This window comes from Pectinophora gossypiella, chromosome 2 (genome assembly GCF_024362695.1).
Source record: "Pectinophora gossypiella chromosome 2, ilPecGoss1.1, whole genome shotgun sequence".
Classification (NCBI taxonomy): Eukaryota; Metazoa; Arthropoda; class Insecta; order Lepidoptera; family Gelechiidae; genus Pectinophora; species Pectinophora gossypiella.
The window spans coordinates 2045790-2065477 of NC_065405.1; the positions used below are offsets into that span (position 1 = coordinate 2045790).

At 39.4% G+C, this 19688-nt stretch overlaps 1 protein-coding gene across 1 annotated transcript in view; it reads right to left on the minus strand.

Moving 5' to 3' along the window:
• Positions 1–19220, minus strand: part of LOC126373692 (rho GTPase-activating protein conundrum) — a 156020-nt gene extending 136800 nt beyond the window's left edge. Inside the window, exon 1 of the mRNA XM_050019928.1 lies at positions 19143–19220. Within this exon, the coding sequence (XP_049875885.1) occupies positions 19143–19172 (30 nt within the window). The 5' untranslated portion in view covers positions 19173–19220. The remainder of the gene's footprint in view (positions 1–19142) is intronic.
• Positions 19221–19688: the final 468 nt, after the last annotated feature.

Consider the following 19688-nt stretch of genomic DNA (forward strand, 5'->3'; position numbering starts at 1 on the left):
GATTAAGCTACGCAAGCACTGCGCAATGTAACGTTTATTAAGCACTCCTCCCCGCTCCCCCCCGCCCCTCGATCACGAATGCACATGGAAGCAACCCTACGTATGTCCGTGGACCGTGGAGGAAACAAAAGAGTCGATCGAGACATATCGCTACTGTGCAAAGATAGTTCGGTCGATACGTCGATTGATTCTGTCGATAGTTTTTCTGAGACAGACGAAAAACAACCAACCTATACTTAAACCCAAGCTCAAAAATATCTTTATTCATTATCATCATCATTCGTTGGTACCAGTTACTACTTTTCGTTATATATATCATCATCATCGTCATTCGTTGGTCGCGGTTACTACTTACTGATGTAAGTAAGTAGTCGTTACATGAGCCATGTCAGGCGCCTTTGGCGGCTCAATAGTAATCCTGACACCAGGGTTGACGAGGTTGGTAGTCCACCTCACAACCCACACGATAGCAGATATAAATCTGCAGATATACAGGGTGGCCCAGAAGTTTAGGTTCAAAATGAAAAATTAGAAAGAGGAGCTCATTAGCTACCAGAAACACCCCCATGTATGTTCAGCAATTATTTACGGTTTAGGAGATATGACCCATTTTGTACCTTTTTCTAGATTTTCTACCTTACTTCAGAAATAATCATTTTGTCGCTATCCCTTTCTTAATAATTATTTTATTTTATTTCACAACTATGCCTAAGTCTGTGTACCGCTCAATCAAAGTGAAATCAAAGATAAAAAAAAGTTATCGGAAGTCAAAGTGAGAATTCGACCAAAATTGTTACAGTTGTTAAAACTTCGCCGAAGAATAATAAACACATGAGATTGTCATGGACACTGAAAGTATTTCTAAAAACTGCTCCATTTAATAGGCTTTCAGAAACATTAATAAAAAGTACCCTTAATACTGGCAAAAAACTAAGTAATTAGCCCTCAAAGATTGCAAGACAGACATATTTGAAGGAAAATTTGACATTCTCATACAATGTAGCTGCTTCTTTCTAACGTTGTTAAAGGTGCTAAAAGACAGATTTTATTTTAGTATCCAATAGTATGAATCACCAACAGTGTTTGGGGATAACTTTTTCCTTGAAATCTATGTACCTTCATTAAAATACGAATACCAAAAGTGACTGCAAGTTTTGTCTTCGGATTGTTGCTATGTCTACCCTGTTAGCGATTATAAGCGTGATTTTTATTTACTTTTAATTGAAAATGTGTCTTTGAGCACCTTTAACAACATTAGAAAGTAGCAGCTACATTGTATGAGAATGTCAAATTTTCCTTCAAATCTGTCTGTCTTGCAATCTTTGAGGGCTAATTACTTAGTTTTTTGCCAGTATTAAGGGTACTTTTTATTAATGTTTCTAAAAGCCTATTAAATGGAGCAGTTTTTAGAAATACTTTCAGTGTCCATGACAATCTCATGTGTTTATTATTCTTCGGCGAAGTTTTAACAACTGTAACAATTTTGGTCGAATTCTCACTTTGACTTCCGATAACTTTTTTTTTATCTTTGATTTCACTTTGATTGAGCGGTACACAGACTTAGGCATAGTTGTGAAGTAAAATAAAATAATTATTAAGAAAGGGATAGCGACAAAATGATTATTTCTGAAGTAAGGTAGAAAATCTAGAAAAAGGTACAAAATGGGTCATATCTCCTAAACCGTAAATAATTGCTGAACATACATAGGGGTGTTTCTGGTAGCTAATGAGCCCCTCTTTCTAATTTTTCATTTTGAACCTGAACTTCTGGGCCACCCTGTATATCTCATGCGCCTAAAACTTCTGCAGCTTCTCACAACCTGTATATCCCGGGAAAAGAAGCTGCAAGAAAAACCTCAGCACATAGCTATACACGTTATTTAAAAAAAAAACATAAAATATTATAATGAAATATCATTCACAAAATTTGTTACTTATCGATAATTATTTTAACTTCGACCCCACACTAGGCGATTGGTTCTGTTCCGGCGATTTAGAGCCCAAATTACCGTAGTATTCTGAGGCTGATATAAATGGTCCAGAAACAATTGAAACCCATAAAGACGATAAGTTTGGAAAAGGAAAATAATAGCATGACTAAACGACAAAAATATTAGTATACTAATATTTTTGTCGTCTGCTTCTTTATGCAAAAAATTACGATTGAAAATGTATATATACATACCTACTCAAACACAAACTCAAAAATATCTTTAGGCATTAGGTACATTTTCAATCGTAATTTTTTGCATAAAGAAGCAGAAGAAGCAAGAAGAAGAAGACCAGACATTTGCTTCCAACGTATTATAGAACGTGCCCACACGTTACACTGTCCACAAAAACGTGGAACTGTACGAAAAGAAGCGTTTAGAAGATCTTGACGTAAAACACCAAATAAGTACGGAAGACTCAACAGAAGCCCTCCTACAACTATACGTTTAATTCTGCTGGCCAGTTATTCAGTGCGCCATGTGGCCGACCCTTCAAATCGAAGTTCGGTTTTGCTAGCCACATTAGAACGTACTCGTATCATAACATCGACCTGGGATAGACATTTAGGAGTCACCGTCGCCGGACACGGCTTGGATGATATGATGATTATAGAACGTATGTATACCTATCTCTCTCACATGTAAATTAATCAGAGTAGATAGACCGACATAATTTATCAAGAGATTAATTACATCATTTACAGCCTTAGATTATAATGCCTATATTACGACGAATCGATAACAAATAAAGAATAATAAATACTACGTCACCTAGCGTTCTCCAGTTCTCACAGGGTCCGCTTACCTAACCTGAAAGATTTGAGAAGTCCGGTTTTTTACAAAAGCGACTGATTGTCTCACCTTCCAACCCGCGAAGGGAAAACCAGCCCAATCAAGTTAGGTTAGGTTAGGTTAGTTATGGGTTTCCTCGCGATGTTTTTTTTTTCCTTCACAGCTGAGCACGTGATAATCATTTGATTAAGAATAATACTACGTATAGAATGGTAACTATAAGATAGGTACCATTGAGATGGGTACTAAATGGTTTTCTAGCCACTTGTTGCGCATATATAAAGGGTGTTAGTGACATCATGCCGAATACTGAGGGGGATGATTCAGACCATGATTCTGAGTTGATATCAAGTGAAATTTTTCGTCGCAAAATTCATGATTGTCTTTGTGTTTTTTAAACTATTTTCAATTCCATACAAGAACGTACGGAACCCTAACCCATAAGTGTTAGTTACACAGTAACGAATACTGAGGGGGGTGATTTAGACCATAATTCTGGGTTGATATCAAGTGGAATTTCCTGTCTGAAAATTCTTAAAATTTTGATGTTTTTTAATTATTTTTACGACGGAAAATTCCGCCTGATATCAACTCTGAATCATGGTTCGAATCATCCTTCAAAGTTTTCGTTACGATGTCACTAACAGCCTGTATATATGCATCTATTATGTTTAATACGATATGAACTAGATACCCATGTGTTTACGTGGCGGAACTGCACAGCTAGTTACCTAATCCAAAACATCGCGCTTCCTTTACGCAGACGACCAGTGTTACAACAACAACATGGTACACGATGTAATACCTACTCACTTACATGTTATACATGAGTATAATAACACAATGGTAACTCAGTACACACTGATTGCATATGAACGATATGCCTATTTTATTCGCCCGGGTAATTCTTTCATATAAAATTAACAGGGGAGTTACAATGGCACATCGAGCAATTCATCTAAGAAAGCAATATTGCAATTTGTCATTTGCGCATATAAAAGTCAGTGCGCAATGCAAACAACACACACACACACTACTGATTATTCAATATTCAATATTCAATATTCTTTATTTGCATAAATAAATAAAAATAGTTTTGTTCCATGAAAGTAATCGAAGACACTTGTGTTGGTAATGCCCCGCAAAATATCATACATACATCAATCATACAATATATTAATTAAAGAATAATTTAACAAGATTTTTTTTTTACTTTGTCTGTGTGTGCGTGTGTGTGTGTGTGTGTGTGTGTGTGTGTGTGTGTGTGTGTGTGTGTGTGTGTGTGTGTGCGTGCGTGCGTGCGTGCGTGCGTGCGTGCGTGCGTGTGTGTGTGTGTGTGTGTGTGTGTGTGTGTGTGTGTGTGTGCGTGCGTGTGTGTGTACACACAGATTTTTTTTTACTTTGTCTGTGTGTGCGTGTGTGTGTGTGTGTGTGTGTGTGTGCGTGCGTGCGTGCGTGCGTGCGTGCGTGCGTGCGTGCGTGCGTGTGTGTGTGTGTGTGTGTGTGTGTGTGTGTGTGTGTGCGTGCGTGTGTGTGTACACACATTAGTTGCTTAATGCAGTCATTAAACAACCGAAACCGAATGCAGAATTATATTCAATCCTAATAAATATGCGTATATAAAAAAGAAAAAACAAAATGCACAATTTACATGCACCAACCAACCTAAAAGTTACAAAAACAAAATCATTTAAAACAATTGTGCTATTGAAATTCAAAATGTGCCCCGATTTTACATAAAATGATGTCGTATTTTCAAGTCACGCAATAGGAAGTGCAACAATAAAGGATTTGCTTGAATTCGTAAAAAGTATTACTGAAACTAACTCAAGAATTACGTTATTACGTCATTATGTTTCCTCATTTAGTGTGAAGTGCATACACGATGGATATTATATCTTACTAGTTTTTGCCTGCGGCTTCGCTCGCGTTAAATTTGGAGTAACACGGTCCCCTTTCTTAATGTACCAATTTTTAGCTTCCTAACCTGATAACTACGAAAAGTCCCTTAAAAAAAAATCACTCCCTCTTTGAAGGGATCGGGTGCAGATGTCCAAAAAAAATGATGCACGATTTTATTGTTAGTCACAAATAGTCCGCATACCGATTTTTAGCTTGCTACCTTGTGTGTTACTCCGGGTTTTAAATTACTTATATACTTATTTGTTATTTGTTTTGTATTTGTTACTGTGGTGTCCCTTTATAATAAACGTTTCTTTCTTTCTTTCTTTCAAAATTACGGGTTGCTCCATACAAACTTCCACCCCCCATTTTAGAGAAGTGAGGGATTAGAAAGAGACAAAAAGTAGCCTATGTCACTCTCTATCCCGTCAACTATCTCCATTTAAAAAATCACATCAATTCGTCACTCCGTTTTGCCGTTAAAGTCGGACAAACAAACAGACATACACACTTTCCCATTTATAATATTAGCATGAATACATACATACATACATACATAAACTCTCGCCTATTTCCCACCGGGGTAAGCAGATCCTGACACACTTCTCAAATTACACTCACTTCTTAAATTAGCATGAATTTCTTACTTAATTTGTAAAATAAAATATTGCAACTAATTGCAAGTCATGACTGGCGCGTAATGTAGAAGTTAATTAGTTTAGACTCGAAAGTAGGTAATCAAATCATAATAAACCCAAAAACGAACTGAAAAAATATTGTTTTAAATGTATACAATTATTATGCAATTTAATATGATAGAATTAATAAAATAACTCAACTTTTATTAATTCAGAAAACACAAAATTTTTAGGTTGTCACGCAATATAATACGTACATAGTCATCCCCCTAGTATTATCCCGTTTTTTCACAGGGTCCGCTTACCTAACCTGAAGATTTGACAGGTCCGGTTTTTTACAGAAGCGACTGCCTGTCTGACCTTCCAACTTGCGATGGGAAAACTAGCCCAATACAGGTTAGGTCACATACCTCCGAAAATGCATTTCTCGGAATGAATGTGGGTTTCCTCATGATGTTTTTCTTCACCGCTGAGCACGTGATAATCATGAATGATCCAAACATGAATTCGAAAACAAATTCGACAATCATTGTTTTAAACCTGTGCTGGATTCGAACCTGCGACCTCAAAGCGAGTAGCAAGTGTTGTACCAACTGGGCTACCACGGCTTGAATACATATAAGGCAGACAAAGATCTGAAGGCTATACAGCCTTGACTTTAGCAATTTAATTTTCGAAATTCACGATCAAAACAAACCCAAACGAAAGAAGACGTTAACCGCGTCCATGATTTAAAATGGCTGATTCCTGTTAGTAATTGCCTGAAAGAAATTGCTTCTGAGCAATAAGTCCACCCATTTGTACTATTGCTAAATGTTTGTATGTTTTGTTTGTGTGCAATAAAGGATATTTGATTTGATTTGATCACATAAAAAGGAAATATAAAAATATGTAAAACACTATAAAATGTTTTACAAGGAGTTCGCACCAGCCCCTGTTATATCAATTCAATGTCCGTTCGATTAGTCCTTCGGCGGTTTATACACTTTTGTAAGTATTACAGTGCGCCATTATGCCGCTGCTTTTTTCTGCCGCGCGGCGAAAAACTCGTAGTGCGCGCCTGGTCTTAAATAAGCCCTTTGATATCCAACAACCCTGTGTTTACGCACAGTTTCACCTTCGCTTCATATAAATAATTGTCATTCTCATCAACGGCATAAGAACTGAACATGGACTTTTGTCTGCAAACCTATTTAAATTGTAAGTTTAAGTCACTCGGTTGAGTATGACTCAACACGCGTAATGCTTCGATAACAATCGCTTTGACGTAAGAGTGAGTAAAACAAAATACAGTCTAATTTCCAAATTCAAATTCTAGCGGCTTCTTAATGCCGGAAGAGCGGAAGCTTCCCGTTTCCGGTACACTAAGATACATAATAATGTCAGTAGAAGTAATTATTTTGAGTAACTAATGTAGTAGGTATGTACTAACAAGTTAAACTACATGAAGGTTATGCTATGATATATAAATACCGCCTATATTTTCATGTTGTCCCGGGTTCGAATCCCGGAGGGACAAATCACAAAAATCCTTAATTATAAGGCCTTAATAATGATAAATATTATTATTTATTTATTATTATTAAGGCCTTATATAACACTGGTATAAATGCAATAAGCAATTTGACTGCAGGATCAGAGTCTCACTAAAACATGGTTAAATTACAAAAAATAAGAAATAGGTAAGTATAGGTGGTTTCTATTTCTATTTCTAACTGCTAAATTAAATGTTTAACTTATAACTTATTAAATTATATTTGGCTCCTTTTTAATGTTCTCAGACAAACTGTTGATGAGATAAGTATGCGCTTACTTAGGGTCCTATCCCCATAATAATTGTACACTCTCGGAACAACCAGTTTGCCAGTTTGTTTGTTTGTGATCCCTAGTTTGGTTAGGACATTATCTGATCACCTGAGTGTCCAAAAAGTAACACGACTACTTACTTACATCAGTAAGTAGTAACCGGGACCAACGGGTTAACGTGCCTTCCGAAGCATGGATCATCTTACTTTCGTACAATCAGGGAATCAGGCTGTAATGTCCTAACCAAACTAGGGACCACAAAGTAATTTTTGCGATATGTCCCCACCGAGAATCGAACCCAGGACCTCGTGCCCATCCGGAGATCGTGAGCCCAACGCTCAACCACTGGACCACGGAGGTCGTCGGATGGTAATATCAACTCTATATTATATGAACTACAAGTTTAGCTAAAGCTACCGAATTTCCATCCTATAGTAATTGCTATATTTTTTTCGATTGAAAATGGCCTAAAATTTACTTGAAGCGTGACGAAATTGTAATGAATTAATGCCTGTTTCAAGCCTGACATTTCAAATGTGTTCACATTTTAAAATTAAGGAGTTAATGGCCCCGATTCCTGCAGACACCCTAATTTTATTTTAAATTATACCCGTCATTTTCTTATCCACCGAAAAGGAAAGGAACGGATGATTTACAGCCGTTAATTTTAAAATGAATGAATGGATGAATGAATACTCCGAACGAATCAAAGAGGTATCTTGTTGGTATGCTAACCGTTTGTGCTGTCAACTTAATTAGGTCGGGTTGTTGGCCAATGTAATTTTTTTAGACGGTTGTTTAAGATTCGTGTCTAAGCTAAAATGGACGAGTGTTCCATAAATTTTATGCCTGTCGATTACCCATCCCTTTCCTTTTCGGCGGATAAGAAAAAAACAGGTATAACAAGATAAAATTAGATGGTGTGTATGGTCACGAGCATTAATATGTATACACTTTGGTACCATGTCACATTAACTTTTTTGACAAATTGCACTGTAAGTCTCACTAAATGTCAAATATGTTAGTGCGACAGAGTCCTAAAGAGGGTAGATTATATTGTTCATGACTGTAGTTGTATTTATTATTTGTATTTTGTACATTGTAACGTTTTAAACCTAAATAAAGATTGTATCTATCTACTTTCGTCTAAATACCACGTCAGCCATCAAAACCAAACTGACAGTCAAAGCGTGGGTAATTCATGATTATAACATAGTAATACTTGACCTTACGACCTTAACATACGGTATTCAATTGTTATATAACTTCCGATACCATCAGCAGATGTTCGTCTTAATCGCATGCAATCATAAGATTCGTGACGTCGTGAAATATAATGTGGATAATTATATGGACACTTGCTATGTTTAAAAGCCTACACATTTTTTTTTGATGTGACTTATTGTAGATTTGCCGCAGATGGCATTAACTACTTGGCCGGGCAAATGGGGAGCGCTGAAGGCTCTCACACGGTACAACGTTTAAGACAACAGGCCTGAGGGTGTCCAGTTGGGCGCGAACCTCGGCTCAGGGCGTCGTCTGAGAGGAAAAATATTTGAAAGCATTAATCGACTCTAGTGGGCGATTACTCCACCGACAAGAGCGCAGCTCTTAAATAAAGAGAGAGAGTGGGTCGATAGCGATAAGCGCTGATTGACGGAAGTCGCGGGGTCGGTATCGGGGTCCTGAAGTGTTTGGTGTCAGATGCCTACACACAAACCCCCCGCTGTGTACTTAAGGTCGCTTAACCCCAGGGGCGTTTGCATAGTTGCAAACGATCATGACACACTTAAGATAAGATATTTATTGCATTCCTGATGTTTTTACAGAGGTCTTAAAAGTAGAGGAAAGTACAAACAGGAACCCTGTAGGGGTTACAACTTAAACTTATACACAATGAAAATAGAAAACCAAGAATAAAAATAATAAAGTATAAGTTAAAAAAAATTACGTACATTTACAATAATCGGTACTTAACAGATTTGTTAAAAACTCCTGCAGTGTATAGAATGATTTTTCAATTAAGTATTTTTAATGTCATTTTCAGAGATGTATTATCACACACACACATACACAGACTTCACACACTTCATCACACTTCATCTGTTTCTTCTTTATTCGCAGCCCCGCAAAGCAGATTGAACCCCGATACCGATCCCGCCGACGTGGTCGATGATTTCCCTCATTCAGCGCTTACCGTAAATCTTTCAACCCTAGCGCTCCCCATTTGTCCGGTCCAATAGTAATAAGTAACGTCAAAATAAACCTCAAAACAGAAAGTCAACCCCAATAGACGACAGGTCAATGCGTTCTACCAACATTATCATCACATCTCGCAATCCGCACAAAAACCAGTCTGTTACACTTTTATGTCTTTTTTATGTAAACACCATTCAGCCACACGACCAGACTTGATGAGTGCAAGAAAGCTAGATGGCACAGGAAGCGCCATAATTGTAGCCAAACGCGGTCAATGGCAACCGACCGCCGCTGAGACGCTTCCTGAGCTGGCGACGCCATAAGAACAGCGATAAGCGGAAACGAAAAATATACATAACGTAACAATATTTCTTTTTAACGTGACTTATTTTAAGTTACTTACCAACCTTAGTACATTATTAAATACATAACATAACATAACAACACAACATATAAACACACACACAACACATAACAACACACAAACACACACACAACACAACACAACACACATAACACACAACACATATAGCAACATAACACAACACATAACACACATAACACATAACATATATAGTGCATTTCTTCGAGGCAATGACGTCATAAATCGTCTGAAACAGACGTATAAGGCCAATGATGATGATGAACATAACATAAGCTCAAAACTATAACCCACACCTAACCGAGCTTTCTGTTAACCGCTAAAATGGTCGAAAAATATACTTAGCTAGGAATAGCCTTGTTGGAAGAACGCTTGAGTCTCACTGTGAGGTGGCAGGTTCGATTCCCACTACGGCCCTAATTCATTTTTTTTTATTAATATAATAGTTTATTCAAAAAAACAAAAAAAATGTCGATATATGTTTTACATATAAAAAAGACCCCTCCTCATCACAGGAAAGCTGAAAACCTTAGTATAATCGGCTATTTGTCAAAAAAATACGAAAAGTAATGATAAAATTGCAGCCTATCAAATAGAAATTACATTCAGTAAAGTGAGAGCTATCGACTAGTAGTAGAAGAGAGCGGGGTTGAACCGGCGACAGCGATTCTCATACAAAATGCGCGTTAGGGCCTTTCCAACCCGTCCGAAGGACGTAATATACGATCCCGACTACCCGTTTACTCTAGCCATAGAGGCAGCCAATCAGCTCGCGACACCAAACACTTCAGGACCCCGATACCGACCCCGCCGGCGTGGTCGACGATTTCCCTCATTCAGCGCTTATCGCTATCGACCCACTAGGGTCGATTAATTCTTTCAAATATTTTTCCTCTCAGACGACGCCCTGAGCCGAGGTTCGCGCCCAACTGGGCACCCTCAGGCCTGTTGTCTTAAACGTTGTACCGGGTGAGAGCCTTCAGCGCTCCCCATTTGTCCGGCCAAGTAGTTAATGCCATCTGCGGCAAATCTACAATAAGTCACGTCAAAAAAAAAGCTTTCCAACCTCTTTCTTCTAAGTATTTCTTCTCTCTTCCGTGGTCACAAGCAACAATACGATTCTATTAAAGGCAAAAGATGTAAATTGGCTAAAAAATGGATAACACGATAAAGTGACGATGATTAGTTTGGCAACCCACATTTCGCAGTACTTGATTCGCCCGCTAACTTCATAGCCAGCCCGTGACGGTCAGTAATAATCACATATGCGTGCGCGCATCATTTCGTCAAATATGCAGAGATTATGAATTAGCCGCAACATTATGGAGCATAGGTTGAAGGAAGGCCACTTCGCTTATGATTTGGTTAATCTCTGAATGTCATCAGTTAGTAATGGCCTCCGTGGTCTAGTGGTTGATCGCTGAGCTCACGATCCGGAGGTCCCGGGTTCGAATCCCCGTGGGGACATATCACAAAAATCACTTTGTGATCCCTAGTTTGGTTAAGTTAAGACATTACTACACTTGATTGTCCGAAAGTAAAACGATCCGTGCTTCGGAAGGCACGTTAATAAGTCATGTCAGGCCTTTGGCGGCTCAATAGTAACCCTGACACCAGGGTTGATAAGGTTGGTAATCCACCTCACAACCCACACGATAGAAGACTAAACTAACTAAACAGACGATACAGTTTTTAAAAGACGTGCGTCATTAATTTAAAAACATTTTAACGTGAAAATGAATGCGGAGTGAGTCACGATGCGCAAACGATGCGGTTTTCTAATAGCAACGTTGCGCATCTGTCAAGGCTCAACGACCCGATTACTCTAGCCATCGAGGCGGCCAATCAGCTCGCGACACCAAACACTTCAGGACCCCGATACCGACCCCGCCGGCGTGGTCGACGACCCACTAGGGTCGATTAATTCTTCCAAATATTTTTCCTCTCAAACGACGCCCAGAGCCGAGATTCGCGCCCAACTGGGCACCCTCAGGGCACCCCTGTTGTCTTAAGCCTTGCACCGGGTGAGATCCTTCAGCGCTCCCCATCTGTCCGGCCAAGTAGTCAATACCGTTTGCAGCAAATCTACAATAATCACGTGACAAAAATAGTGGTTCCGTCTGCGTGGACTTGGGTTTTTACTCCGTTTTCATTGAGAAGGGAATGTTAAGTTGGTTTGGACTCATAGAGCGGATGAAGGATAATAGGATTACGAAAGCAGTATAAAGCGAAGGTTGGTGGTAGGGCTGGCAGAGGAACACCTAGATAGACATACATTGACCAAATTGGAGACGTCCTTAGAAAATGTTTAGTACGATATACTCTGAATCGGCGTTTGTGAAACGATTGACTATTGATGAAGAAGCAAGAGAAGTATGTCAGCCCTGCTTACCCTGATGGGAAATAGGCGTGATATTAAGTATTTACGTAAGTATATGTAAATTGCCTTATATGCCGAAAATGAACAGAAGTAAGTACGTAGCTATCTACGTACTACAGTCATGGGTAATATCGTGTACCCACTGTAGAACCCTGTCGCACTATCATATTTGACATTTAATGAGACTTACTGTTTCATTTGTCAAAAAAGATAATGTGTCATAGTATCAAAGTCAGCCTCCGTGGTCTAGTGGTTAGAGCGTTAGGCTCACGATCTGGAGGTCCGGGTTCGATTCCCGATGGGGACATTGTCGAAATCACTTTGTGAGACTGTCCTTTGTTTGGGAAGGACTTTTCAGGCTTGAATCACCTGATTGTCCGAAAAAGTAAGATGATTCCGTGCTTCGGAGGGCACGTTAAGCCGTTGGTCCCGGCTATTAGCCGTAAAAACACCACCACCAACCCGCAGTGGAGCAGCGTGGTGGAGTATGCTCCATACCCCCTCCGGTTGATTGAGGGGAGGCCTGTGCCCAGCAGTGGGACGTATATAGGCAGTTTATGTTATGTTATGGTATCAAAGTGTATACATATTAGTACTCGTGACCGTACCTACTCTAGTATACACGCACGGAGTATCCTTGAAAACAATTTGCAAGTCCGATAAGTTGTAGAGCAAACACACGATCGTGCTCGGAGTGACAAAGCTAGCATCTCACATTTAAATACATGTTAAGCACTGAATGCCTGTGTTTATGTCAACCGTTGCTTGGCGAGGCGATTTGACATGTTTTGCTAACAAATTCTCAAAGACTTTACTTACTTAATGGGTTTGCAGCCACTGAATTCGATAAGCTTAAAATTTCTAAATTTTAAGTTTAATTATTATTTAAACTACTTAATCAAACTAATTGAATACTTACACAACACTAATTATTTCACTTTCATTATCTACCTACGTTATCCTGTTTCACAGGCTTCGCTTACCTAAACTTAAAATAAAATTAAAGAGTTAAGTACTTACTTTAATTTTATTTTAAGGTTGCAATTTTTTATTGCAGTTTTTTTTTACCCTTCAACAAATACCCGTAACAGTGGCAGATGACCTCTCTACAATCCATGAAACCACAAAACCCAAAATTAGGCCTCACATACACTGACTCGACTCGTTACTGCAAAGGTCAAACCATGCCGTAAAATGAAAGTGGGCTGCTTAATGCCCAACCTGCTAGTTATAATGACAACTCTTGACATTATGAGACGTAAAGAGCTTCATAACAATGAGTTATGTAAGGGCTGATCTTCTGATACGGCTCGGCAACGAATTACATGCTTATGGCTGTGACATCATACCACTGATTGAATCTACTCGGCTGCATACAGGATGTGTCTGAATGAATTTTTAAATTCAAATTCAAAAATATCTTTATTCAGTAGGTAACATAGTTACACTTTGAATCGTCAATTTTTACATAATGAACGTCTCATCCGCCTAAAACTACTGCAGCTTCTCACAACCTGTATAGCCGGGGAAAAGAAGCTAAGAAAAACCTCGGTACAGGGCCCTAGACGTTCTTTAAAAAAATATATTAACCAAATAATTATTTACAAAATTAATAATTATTAACCTATTGCATAGCTTCTATCGCGGGCCTTGAGCGTGGAGATCGAATCCAGAAATTTCGTAACGAAAATAACCTAACACTCCGACCGGCACAGCGGTGATACTTTTTAGTTGTGCCATCTATCGATGAATAGCAGAACTTTTAATGACTTTTTTGAAATATCACGCTTGTCTCTTTAGTTCAGCAACTCGCCTCTAGGTGGCATTGGTTGTATTTTGTTTATTTATTTGTACTGTGCTCATATTTCATTTTTAACAAGTTGGCCGGAGAAATGGGGAGCGCTGAGGGTTCTCACCCGGTACAAAATTTAAGACAACATGCCTGAGGGTATTTGTATTGATGAGAATATTTGAAACAATTAATCGACCGTAGTGAAAGCGATAATCGCTGAATAAGGGAAATCGTCGACCACGCCGGCGGGATCAGTATCGGGATAAGTGTACGCTCACGATCTGGCAGTCCGGGTTCGATACCCGATGGGGACATTGTCGAAAATCACTTTGTGAGACTACCCTTTGTTTGGTAAGGACATTGCAAGCTTGAATCACCTAGTTTGGAAACCATGTTTAACGAAGCAAATAAAAGCCTTCAATATCCCCCAGAGGTGAACAAACAGTGAGGGTCAAAGGGAATAGAGGAGCGTACCCTCACCATTTGTCCCGTCTAAAGTCTAAACTCTCTCTGGTCCAGGGAGTCCCTGGACTCGAAGGTCGTGACATAAAACATTGAAAACACTCGAAGAACTCTTCATACCTCAGAAAACACCTCAATATTTGCTTTGCACCTAAACACCTTTTAAGTTATCCTCATGTCAAGTCAACCTCAAATAGGGTTACCAAACAGCTGGGAAATCTAGAAAACTTCCAGAATCCGTCCCGTCCCGTCCGGGTCACGTGTCTAGTAGCCCTATTTTTCTCTAAAAAGTAGCATGGAGAGGAATGCTAAGTACACCGACAAGAGCGTTGCTCTTAAATTAGTTTTTTTTTTTTGACGTGACTTATTGTACATTTAAGAAGACTAGATAACCGGAGAGGAATTATTATTGGCCACCTGATACGACACGATTCCTTTGTGACACACATCATTGAAGGAAAAATTGAAGGAAAAAGAGGAAGGGGTAGGAGAACATTTATGAAACAAATAAAAGAGAAGGTGCAGGTCGTGTCGTATCAGGAGGTGAAGGATTTGGCGGGAAGAAGAGAGGAATGGCGATTATTCCACCGACAAGAGCGCAGCACTTAAATAAAGAGAGAGAGAGAGAGAGAGAGAGAGATTGTACATTTGCCGCAGATGGCATTAACTACTTGGCCGGACAGCCTCTTTAATTAGTGATACATACATACATACATAAACTCACGCCCGTAATCCCAAATGGGGTGGGCAGAGCCACAAGTAATCAAAGACAACTTGCAGCCACTGTTGATACGAAGTCCTAAGACTATTAGTGAAGACGATTAGTGATGAGGTACAATAATATGTTTAATTATTCGTCGATTTTCTGCCAAAGGCCAGATGTAGCACAAAAGTCGAATAAAGATGGCTCTGGCAACCCAAAACAGGTTTGAACCCATATTTCTTTAGGTCAAAAGCAAACACCCTGTACTAACATTATACTTGTTTCTGGTTCATTGCCCCTCTTGGGACATGCATCATAACAATAAAATACAATTGCGCTTCGAATACACGACACACCAAGCAAGTACCTACATGACAGATTCGTGTGGTGATCTGTCTTGTGGTCTTGTTAACAACAAGAATAGCAATAACAAGTTGTTATTGCGGTTCTTGATGCAAACTAGATTATGTAAGAAACTATAAAGGAAAGTTTTATGAGAGCACGTGGAGTCTAACCAAAAAGAGACTCGACACTGCGTCTTTCGAGCGTCGTCGTCGTGCCAGCGTCCGCGCAACGTCGACGCCGCGGCGACGCGACGCCAGCGCTGGCCAGCTGCCGATTACGGATTATTTACGGATGGCAAAACGAATATTCGGCGAACTATTACTGTGCATTGCACTTGTTCGCAAAAAGCGTTGAACTGGCGTCTCGCCGCGGCGTCGACGTCGCGTGGACGTTGCGCGGACGCTGGCACGACGACGACGCTCGAAAGACGCTAGTGTGGGGGGTCTCAAATGCATAGAAATACTACGAATAGAACGGCCCCCTCCCTCATTCAGCGCTTATCGCTATCGACCCACTAGGGTCGATTAATTCTTTCAAATATTTTTCCTCTCAGACGACGCCCTGAGCCGAGGTTCGCGCCCAACTGGGCACCCTCAGGCCTGTTGTCTTAAACGTTGTACCGGGTGAGAGCCTTCAGCGCTCCCCATTTGTCCGGCCAAGTAGTTAATGCCATCTGCGGCAAATCTACAATAAGTCACGTCAAAAAAAAAAAAAGAATAGAACGGCAACTCTCCACCCCTCATTAATTCACTACATTTTTTAATCTGTACCTAGTTAAGTCTCTTTTGTAACTATTTTCTTTTATTTTAGTGCAATTAAGTAGATTTGTATTGTCTTTTGATCTTAAATGGCCTTAAGCCGCTAAGGGCTCTTACAGACCAACGACGATAGTCGGTGGCGTGATGAGTTGGAAGATCAAACAGGCAGTCGCTTCTGTAAAAAACCGGATATGTCAAGTCTTCAGGTTAGGTAAAAACGGGATAGTGCTAGGGGGATGATGATGATATTGCAAATTGTTCAAATATCACCACAATCCTTATCTTTATCAAATTTACAATCATCCCAGACATATTAAAGAATTGCAAACAAATTATTTTAAATCTCAACTGTATAAAAAAAAACTATGTGATAAATGGCTATGTGTGTGTGTGGCTATGTGATAAATGTTATTATTGTATGAAAAATTGTTTTGAAGATGCTAAGAAGTTTAATGTTTAGAGAGTTTTGAGGCTATATATTTATTTTTGTTAATTATTGTAAGTTTGTTCTTTGTATTTTTTTTATTAGATTTATATTAGGTTAGTTAAGTTAGTAACTAGATTTATATTAGTTAATTAAGTACCTACCTACTTACCTCCTAAATTTTCGCATGCTTATATCCAGCGGATCATGTGATACTTAGAACATAAAACCTACCAACTGTCTACAAAACCATGAATCCTATGCGAATAAATGATTTGATTTATCTTTCATTGATTGCTGTCGTTCAGCTCTGAAGTCACTAGTTCACGCCTCCTCAGACGATTTCACACTAATTTAATATTGTTTTGTCTCGCAGATGAGATCACCCATTCTAAGCTTATTCTAAGGCCGTCATTCATATTCATTTTGCTTGTTAACTAGCGCCTTGAATTGGGTACATGTAAGTTGAAATTCTTTTGTGTAGCGGGCGATGGGAGTCGTATTTTTATTTTCTAACTAGCGACCCGCCCCGGCTTCGCTCGGGTGCAATGCTGAGGAAAAAAAATGAAATTACCAGTAACAAAAATAACAGTATTTCTCCACTATTTAATGGATGTTATTATACATATAAACCTTCCTCTTGAATCACTCTATCTATTATAAAAACCGCATCAAAATCCGTTGCGTAGTTTTAAAGATTTAAGCGTACATAGGGATATAGGGACATAAAAAGCGACTTTGTTTTATGCTATGTAGGGATATATTATAACATGGTACTTATCAAGTTTCTATCCATGACATTATAAACTTATAATAATTATTATATACATACATAAACTCACGCCTATTTCCCACCGGGGTGCGTAGAGACTATGGAATTCCATTAGCGTCGATCGAAAATGGTGTATCAGAATAGTAGTAAGTGAAATTCTGTGGGCTCTGCCTACCCCAACGGGAAATAGGCGTGATCTTATGTACGTGTCATGGAAGTTATGGATTAAACTCTGTTTTTAGATCGTTGAACTCGCTTACCTTACTCCCCATTTTTAGTAAATGCTTTTTGTACCATAGCCATTGAAAACTTAAATGTACTTATACTAAGACACCAATCAGCATGACATCGTCTCTAACCTGCGCCAGCGCACGTGTCAGCTTCACCGTGCGTCATAGCCTTGAATGTATGCAAAGATTCTGCTAAGTAATCTACGCATACTTTACACGACATTTGTCTTTATGGAAATATCTCATATCAACAAAAACACACTCAAACAAAACAAAAGCCCTCAGCTCCCCATTTGTCCGGCCAAGTAGTTAATGCCATTTGCGGCTAATCTACCTACAATAAGTCACGTCAAAAAAACGACAATCGAATCGATCGATGACGTCGATTTGCCGTTCATTATATTTTGTATGTATGAATAATAATGTGATGTATGAAATAGAGTTTAAAGGAGGTAGAATATGAATGAAGCAAATTAATATGACTTATATTAGACTACCAAAAGAACCATAATAAAGACAATAGAGAACCGGAGAGGAAATATGATTGGTCACCGGATACGACACGATTCGTTCATAAAAAAAAACATCATAGAAAGAAAAAATTAAGGAAAGAGAGGAAGGGGTAGACCTAGGAGAACATTTATGAAACAGATAAAAGAGAAGGTGCAGGTCGTGTCGTATCAGGAGGTATTTGAAGGAATAGGAATAGGAATAGGAATTTGAAGTCGAATATATTTATTACCTAAACCAAAAACAATTTGGACATTAAATTTACACGACACCATGCTATCAAACCACATTCCCAAGAAATGCATTTTCGCAGGTATGTGACCTAACCTGTATTGAGCTGGTTTTCCCTTCGCGGGTTGGAAGGTCAGACAGGCAGTCGCTTCTGTAAAAAACCGGACCTGTCAAATCTTCAGGTTGGGTAAGCGGACCCTGTGAAAAACGGGATAATGCTAGGGGTATGAGACACCGTGCTATCTACTGCACTCGTCAAGCCCGCCCCTGAAAAGCCGAGCGCAAAAGTTAGCGCATTACACTAGCAGCATTTCCTCGCTGTACAGCAGTGGACAACCTTTGTTCCCCTGGTAGTTGCGGCTTCCGAATACATCCCGCTTAGGGACGGTACTGAAAAGTATCGGCGTCCGAAGAACGTAATATACGATCCCGACGACTCGATTACTCTAGCCATAGAGGCAGCCAATCAGCTCGCGACACCAAACACTTCATGACCCCGATACCGACCCCGCCGGCGTGGTCGATGATTTTCCTCAAACAACGCTTATCGCTATCGACCCATTAGGGTCGACTAATTCTTTCAAATATTTCTCCTCTCAGACGACGCCATGAGCCGAGGTTCGCGCCCAACTGGGCACCCTCAGGCCTGTTGTCTTAAACGTTGTACCGGGTGGCCTTCAGCGCTCCGGCCGGCCAAGTCCGGCCAAGTAGTTAATGCCATCTGCGGCAAATCTACAATAAGTCACGTCAGAAAAAAGGACAACCTTTGCGCCAAGAACAATCCGGCACGGGGGGATAAAAAGACGAAAAATACCACTGTCTTACCTGCCAGGAATCCAATTCACTCTGCAACATCACTCACGGTGCACAAACTTGAAATTAAACCGTTCACCAAACAATACGGCAGAGAACTAAGTAGGTACATAAGAAAAAACAGAATAGATAGAGACATCAAATGATAAGAGAGATAAAAATAACTGCGACCAAACACACTGTGGCAATATCCTTCAATTGTTCATACCTATCTAGTAATGTAATCTTGTGGGTAGATACATTTATTATTCGCAACTGCCATCTTATCAATGTCCCACAAATTATTATTGCCGGATCAAATGCATGTGCTATTTATATAATATTAGTTTCATTTTATAAATGAATAACAGCCTCCGTGGTCTAGTGGTTAGAGCGTTAGCCTCACGACATCGAGGCCCGGGTTCGATGCCCAATGAGGACATTGTCGAAATCACTTTGTGAGACTCCTTTGTTTGGTAAGGACATTGCAGGCTTGAATCACCTGAATAATTTGGGTTGAAAACCATTTTGACGAAGCAAATAAAAGCCACCAAATATAGAGCACTCAATATCTCCCAG